The sequence below is a fragment of the Triticum aestivum genome, chromosome 5D, assembly GCF_018294505.1.
Source record: "Triticum aestivum cultivar Chinese Spring chromosome 5D, IWGSC CS RefSeq v2.1, whole genome shotgun sequence".
Taxonomy (NCBI): domain Eukaryota; kingdom Viridiplantae; phylum Streptophyta; class Magnoliopsida; order Poales; family Poaceae; genus Triticum; species Triticum aestivum.
Window position 1 is genome coordinate 524,389,415 of NC_057808.1, and position 7,256 is coordinate 524,396,670.

The 7,256-nt window shown below is 52.9% G+C and overlaps 1 protein-coding gene across 1 annotated transcript; it reads right to left on the bottom strand.

Moving 5' to 3' along the window:
• Positions 1-3,731: 3,731 nt before the first annotated feature.
• On the bottom strand, positions 3,732-6,651 carry LOC123123454 (protein trichome birefringence-like 33). Its single transcript, XM_044543961.1, has 4 exons — positions 6,391-6,651; positions 6,064-6,302; positions 4,479-4,850; positions 3,732-4,392 (listed from the first exon to the last, which is right to left on the bottom strand). Exons 1-4 carry the CDS (start codon positions 6,457-6,459, stop codon positions 3,873-3,875), a joined length of 1,200 nt encoding a protein of 399 aa, XP_044399896.1. The 5' UTR covers positions 6,460-6,651; the 3' UTR covers positions 3,732-3,872.
• Positions 6,652-7,256: the final 605 nt, after the last annotated feature.

Here is a 7,256-nt window from a genome sequence, read left to right on the forward strand (position 1 = left end):
GGTGAGTACGACTCCGTCATCCACGTTCATTGGAACGCTTCCGCTCGCGATCTACAAGGGTATGTAGATCCACTCCTTTCCCCTCGTTGCTAGTAGACTCCATAGATGCATCTTGGTGAGCGTAGGAAAATTTTAAATTATGCTACGATTCCCAACATGTCTTACCTTCGGATCTGTGATAGAAGGTGTACCCAACAGTTTCCTTTGGGTATCCTATGAAGACACATTTCTCCGATTTGGGTTCGAGGTTACCGGGTTGAAACTTTTTCACATAAGCATCGCAGCCCCAAACTTTAAGAAATGACAACTTTGGTTTCTTGCCAAACCACAGTTCATAAGGCGTCGTCTCAACGGATTTCGATGGTGCCCTATTTAACGTGAATGCAGCCGTCTCTAAAGCATATCCCCAAAACGATAGCGGTAAATCAGTAAGAGGCATCATAGATCACACCATATCTAGTAAAGTACGATTACGACGTTTGGACACACCATTACGTTGTGGTGTTCCGGGTGGCGTGAGTTGCGAAACTATTCCGCATTGTTTCAGATGTAGACCAAACTCGTAACTCAAATATTCTCCTCCACGATCAGATCGTAGAAACTTTATTTTCTTGTTACGATGATTTTCCACTTCACTCTGAAATTCTTTGAACTTTTCAAATGTTTCAGACCTATGTTTCATTAAGTAGATATACCCATATCTGCTCAAATCATCTGTGAAGGTGAGAAAATAACGATACCCGCCGTGAGCCTCAATATTCATTGGACCACATACATCAGTATGTATGATTTCCAACAAATCTGTTGCTCGCTCCATTGTTCCGGAGAACGGCGTTTTAGTCATCTTGCCCATGAGGCATGGTTCGCAAGTACCAAGTGAGTCATAATCAAGTGATTCCAAAAGTTCATCAGTATGGAGTTTCTTCATGCGCTTTACACCAATATGACTCAAACGGCAGTGCCACAAATAAGTTGCATTATCATTATCAACTCTGCATCTTTTGGCTTCAACATTATGAATATGTGTATCACTACTATCGAGATTCAACACAAATAGACCACCCTTTAAGGGTGCATGACCATAAAAGATATTACTCATATAAATAGAACAACCATTATTCTTAGATTTAAATGAATAACCGCCTCGCATCAAACAAGATCCAGATATAATGTTCATGCTTCCCGAAACACTTCCGTGTCCGAACATAGTCGTCCAATATATCGATCTTTACGTCTCAACCATTTCGAGACTCCTCGTCATGTCCGTGATCACATCCGGGACTCCGAACTACCTTCGGTACATCAAAACACAAAAACTCATAATACCGATCGTCACAGAACTTTAAGCGTGCGGACCCTACGGGTTCGAGAACTATGTAGACATGACCGAGACAAGTCTCCAGTCAATAACCAATAGCGGAACCTGGATGCTCATATTGGTTCCCACATATTCTACAAAGATCTTTATCGGTCAAACCGCATAACAGCATACGTTGTTCCCTTTGTCATCGGTATGTTACTTGCCCGAGATTCGATCGTCGGTATCTCAATACCTAGCTCAATCTTGTTACCGGCAAGTCTCTTTACTCGTTCCGTAATGCATCATCCCGCAACTAACTCATTAGTCACATTGCTTGCAAGGCTTATAGCGATGTGCATTACCGAGAGGGCCCAGAGATACTTCTCCGACAATCGGAGTGACAAATCCTAATCTCGATCTATGTCAACTCAACAAGTACCATCGGAGACACCTGTAGAGCACCTTTATAATCACCCAGTTACGTTGTGACGTTTGGTAGCACACAAAGTGTTCCTCCGATAATCGGGAGTTGCATAACCTCATAGTCATAGGAACATGTATAAGTCATGAAGAAAGCAATAGCAGTAAACTAAACGATCAAGTGCTAAGATAACGGAATGGGTCAAGTCAATCACATCATTCTCCTAATGATGTGATCCCTTTAATCAAATGACAACTCATGTTTATGGTTGGGAAACTCAACCATCTTTGATCAACGAGCTAGTCAAGTAGAGGCATACTAGTGACACTATGTTTGTCTATGTATTCACACATGTATTATGTTTTCGGTTAATACAATTCTAGCATGAATAATAAACATTTATCATGATATGAGGAAATAAATAATAACTTTATTATTGTCTCTAGGGCATATTTCCTTCACTCCCACAGGTCTGCGACCGCGCCGCTTGTCGATCCAGGTAAGCAACTCTTGCGTGCGGTCCTCCATTCATTGTCCACAATGGAGGCGGCCGCGAGGTGCCTCCTCCGCAAGAACACTAAGGCGCTCTGACTCGACACCGAGGACTCAGAGCGCCTCGTGACAGAGTGAGTGACTGCCGACGAGAAAGTGGCCCGGCTCGCGAAGGAGCAGGCTAGCGCCGCCCTCGTCTCAGTGACGACATCTCGTCCTCGTCCGATGGCGGCACGATGAGCACCGATGATGATGACCCTCCGGCCGCTGGCACCTATGCGGAGGACTACTCCGCCACTCTGGTGACCGGAAGGAGAAGGGACCGGCGAGGAAATAGTGATGTCCCCCGCCCCCTCCGTTTAGCTATGTTTATCTATTTCTCTAGTTTATCTATGTATCTAGATTGGTGTGATGAACTTTTGGGCCGGAATGTACAAAACTTTATGCCAAATATGTATGGTCAGTGCTATGTTTGTGTTGTCTGAATGTTGCTAAGTTGATCTACATACTTTGCATCAACTTGCATGACTAGTATGGTTTTGGGGGGCAGATTAAAAGCATCTCCAACAGGCACGCAATCTTAGCTGCGCGCTAGAAAAAACGGCTTTTTTGCGTGTGTGAAGCCAAAACGGGCGCTCCAGCAGCCGCGCAAAAAATAGGCGCGCGGTATAATGGGTTAATTGCGGGGAGGAGAACGGCATCACGCGTCGCTTATTTCGTGCGTCCACTCCCGCACGCTGGACAACGACGACTCGCGCGCAACTTCACCGACCGCCAGATCCAGGCTCCGGCTCCGCCGCCCACACCTTTCCCATTTGCTCCGGCGCTCGTCGGTGCTTCCCCCGCCTATCCCCGCGCGCCGCTGCCACTTCCTCCACCTCCTCTCGTCGCCGCTGCCCCTCGAGCGCGCTATTCCTCCGACGAACAACGTCCGGCGGCCCACTGCAGCTCGGCACCCACAAGGTGTTTGACAACTAGTCATGTTGTATGTTTGATGTTGTATTGTTGAACTATTTGTTGTATTGCGAGATAAACTATTTGTTTGAGTTGTAATAAATTAAATTATTTATTGTTGATTTAGTTTTTATGTGTTTGATCTTCTTGGTTCTATTTTGAGTGTGAAATGTTATTTGTGCTAGGCGCGAGCGCTGTATATATACCGCGCCTGCTGGAGCTACCGCCATTTTTTGCAGCGGCCGTTGGAGACAACGGCATGCTGCGCGTCAAAAAAAGCTATTTCGGCGCTGTAAGAAAAATTAGCGCGCCACGTGGTTGCGCGCCTGTTGGAGATGCTCTAAAGGGCGACTGCAGACACGAGGAAATGATGGGTGACCGGTCACTGTTCTTGGATGCGCCTCACGCCTGTGCGGGATATAGGGCCTCGATTTGTGAAGCTTGGTTGTAGATGGTCTTAACAATATTTTCTACCGTTGGAGCTCACATTTCAGCGTTTCCGTGGCCTATACGTGCCACGCAAGCCCATGAAACGCATCCAGCGTGTGACGGGACAAGATCCGGTGAGGAGAGCAGAGGAACACACATTTGATCACATTTTTTGCCAAAAAAAGGGAACGAATTATAGCCATGGCGTCCACACGACGCAGCACGACGATCGCAACGACACTGTACGACGCATGTTAGAGCGACGACGAGGACGCGTCAGAGCGCCTGGTCGTTGGCGGGGAAGAAGAGCTTCCAGTAGAGCAGCTCATTCCATGCGTCGGGCACGCCGGGGAGGCACCAGTGGGTGCAGTCGGCGTAGCTCTTGGGGTCGGCGAGCTGCTCCTTGGTGGGCGGCGCCCACTGCTCCCTGTACACCTGCGTGTGCGCGTCCCGGCGGTACTCAGACATCTGCGTGACGTTCACCACGCCCACCGGCACCCTCGCCGACGCGCCCAGCACCTCGCCGGTGACCCGCAGCATCGCCCTGCTGGTGCTCCCCCAGTAGGACGCGTCGGCGATGGGCTTGGTCTGGGCGTGGCAGTTGCTGCCCTCCGCCTCGTCGCCCCAGAGCTGTCCGCTGGCGTGCGTGGGCGATGCCGTGACGAAGAAGACCCGGGACTTCTTGGGGTCCACGTTGCCGTCCAGCCACCGGACCACCTGGTGCAGCACCAGCCTGTAGGCCTCCTCCGCCCCCATCTCCACGATGTCCTTGCTCATGTCGTTGTCGGCACCCCTCCTGCAACGAGCCCATGCATACAGAAGAAGGTCAGAGCTTCGTTCAGATCATCAAAGTGATCTGGAGATGTTTGTTGGGTTGCTTACAGGATCTGGATCTTGTCGCCGGTCATCCACCAGAGGTAGGAGTTGAAGACGAGGACGTCGGCGCCCTTCCAGAAGCGGGAGTGGCGGTCCATGGGGGCGCCGCGGATGACGCGGTCGTTGAGCTGGTGCTCGACGCCGTCGTCGGCGTTGGACTCGGCGAGGAGCGGGGCCCAGTAGAACTCGATGGTGGCGTCGTAGGCCTTGGCCCGGAAGATGCTGAGGGCGTCCACGGTCTCGAAGGAGCTGGAGCCCTCCGGCATGGCGCGGTGGAGCAGGCACAGCAGCGACACGTACTGCGCCCGGTTCAGCGAGTCGCCCACGAACAGCATCCGCTTCCCGCGCAGCATCTCCAGCATCACCGTCGCGTTGAAGCTGCAGCACAACCATTCTTAGAGGAAATGTTTGTCTATTTCTCATATAAAAACCTGTGTCCGTTCAGAAGTCCAATTATTCATTACTAGATTAGATTGATCACCGTAGCCTTTTTTGGTCAGTGCTCTGCTCTCACATGGCACATGTCGAGTGCAACAACTGCAGCTGAGTATAGCTAGTTGACCTCTACGGCCCACCCAACCCTGCCGCTTGAGCCAAAACTTTTCGGACAGCGAATCACCACTCAGCATTTCCCCAAAAGAGCTGTGCAATGAGCCAATGAGACCTCGCTCGGGGCCATGACATGCACAAGATTTCTGGATCACGACGAAATTGGTGGTGGACTTGTGGGCACGGCACGTACACGGTCCCTCCCTCCCTACCTCTGCCAAATCCACCAACGTTGATGGACCTCGTCTCGTTTGTCTGCACGGCGTGCATGTTTGGCATACTCTTTGGACCAGAGCCATGCAGAACCACCAAGGCGTGCCCTGGCTTGCCACAGTTTTGGGGCAGAGGAAAAGTGCGGAATCCGCAGCAATTTGGCAGTAAATTTCGTTAATTTGCTCTGTTAAAACTGCAGCTAGAACGCAGGAGGCACGTCCCCGTGCACGGAGCCGACAATCTGGAGTGCTTGCTCCTGCATCACGTGAGCACCTATAGACACGCACAAGGATCATAATCTCTTCACGATAATCACGGCAGTACGTACTGCACAACGGCTTTGAAGTTTTGAATCTTTGAGTTCTACTGCCGAGTAACTTGTGTTGGTACCACGAGAACAGAGAGAGAGAGGATGGTGCCTCACCTACCCTGCCCTGTAGCGCTGTCCTTCCATGGCGGGAAGGCCCTACCGTGCCGCCCATTATTGGCGTCGCGCCTTACTGTATTAGCTAAGCTTGGAGCTGACAAAATTACCACATCAGTCGGATTTTTCCCGCGTCAACCTATCCACGACACGGGTAACTCTTGACTTTTCAGAGTGCCAGCGTAAACAAAGCAGCAGAGCAGAGCACCGCTACTATTCCTACTACGTACTTGTACTACCCGTCTACTCCTCCGTATCTTTATGCGCGGTCCCTTACGTGCGTGGCGGGCATTCACTTTGGATTTCACCGTACTCCACACGCATCGATCTACCCCGCGTGAGTGAGTGAGTGACGGCAAAGATAGATTTCAAGATAGATGGACTCCGGCGAGAGCGCGGGCGCACCTGGGAAGCGAGCAGCCGCGGGGCTGCCACCGCCAGTGCTGGTACGACTTGTCGGGGCGGCCGTGCGCCTGGCACGTCAGCTCCGCCGGGATGTAGGGGCACGCCTCCTCCTCGTACGCCGGCGCCGCCGCCTCGTCGTACACCCACTCGCCCTGCCCGACGTCGCACCCCTCCGGCGCCGCGCCCACCGCGAACGGCAGCAGCTCCGACGGCCTCGCCCCGCCCTCACCCTCACCCTCCTGCATTACATTGCCACCACAGCAAACATTAGCCAGGCACGCGCATTCTCACTCTCCGAAGCTCCATGGTACTGCCGGCGACGCGTACCTGGCCGGCGGCGCGGAGGAACGGCGCGGCGGCGGCCACGAGGGCAAGGACGGCGAGGAGCTTCGCCATGTTGTCCGTTCGTTCGCTGGTTTCTCCTGCTCTGCTGGGTGTGTCGGTCGGCTCTGGTAGCTCACGAGGGGCGCGCGCGCATTGGGTGAGTGGGTGGGATCTGGCCGCTCTAGCTCTGGCTTGGCTCTCACTCTGAGTAGCCACCAGACCACCGGGACACTGACGGGATCGGGCTGGTGCTCCAGCAGCAGATATAACGCGGGCGGGCGCGGGGGTCCGGCTCCAACAACCGCACGCACGTACTACTACCGCTCCTACCACACCAGTGGTGGTAGTAGTAGTAGGCGCGACGACATTGGGGGGCTGGCTAGAGCTAGCTTGTGTCGCACGGCCGCGAACTACTACCGGCAGCTTTCGAATTTCCTAAAACTAAAGCGAGATCTCACTCCCTTTCCGACCGACGGAGATGGCCGACGGGGTGCGGCTCGACGCTCCGATCAGCATCACTGTAGCGAGGTCGCGCCGGTACGGTACGGTGGCGGGTAGGCGATGGATGTGCATGCGCTCTTTTGCAAGGCACGACTTGCCCAGACTGCGACGGTCGCTGCTCCGATTCCATCTGGTTGGAGTCCCGTCGAAATTCTCGTCAGGGTTGGTGCATGGTGCACAGGGCAGCGGCGCAAAATTCAGTTTACCGTCGAGCCTTTAGTGCTGTTGTGAGTACGCTCTTAATTACAGTAATTATTACGTCGTGCCGGAGCACACGACGGTCGTCCGCCGTACGTACGCTGCCGCTAGGGACGCGCCGCCGACGTTTGCTTTTCTCCGTCGGGGGAGAACCGGTAGGAGCTCCCTGT

Excerpts from the sequence above, each read along its gene's own strand:
- LOC123123454 (XM_044543961.1), bottom strand. The coding sequence starts at position 6,459 with ATGGCGAAGCTCCTCGCCGTCCTTGCCCTCGTGGCCGCCGCCGCGCCG. Across the intron at positions 6,303-6,390 it reads TCCTCCGCGCCGCCGGCCAG|GAGGGTGAGGGTGAGGGCGG; the intron begins GTACGCGTCGCC and ends AATGTAATGCAG. Across the intron at positions 4,393-4,478 it reads GGCGACAAGATCCAGATCCT|GAGGGGTGCCGACAACGACA; the intron begins GTAAGCAACCCA and ends GGCTCGTTGCAG.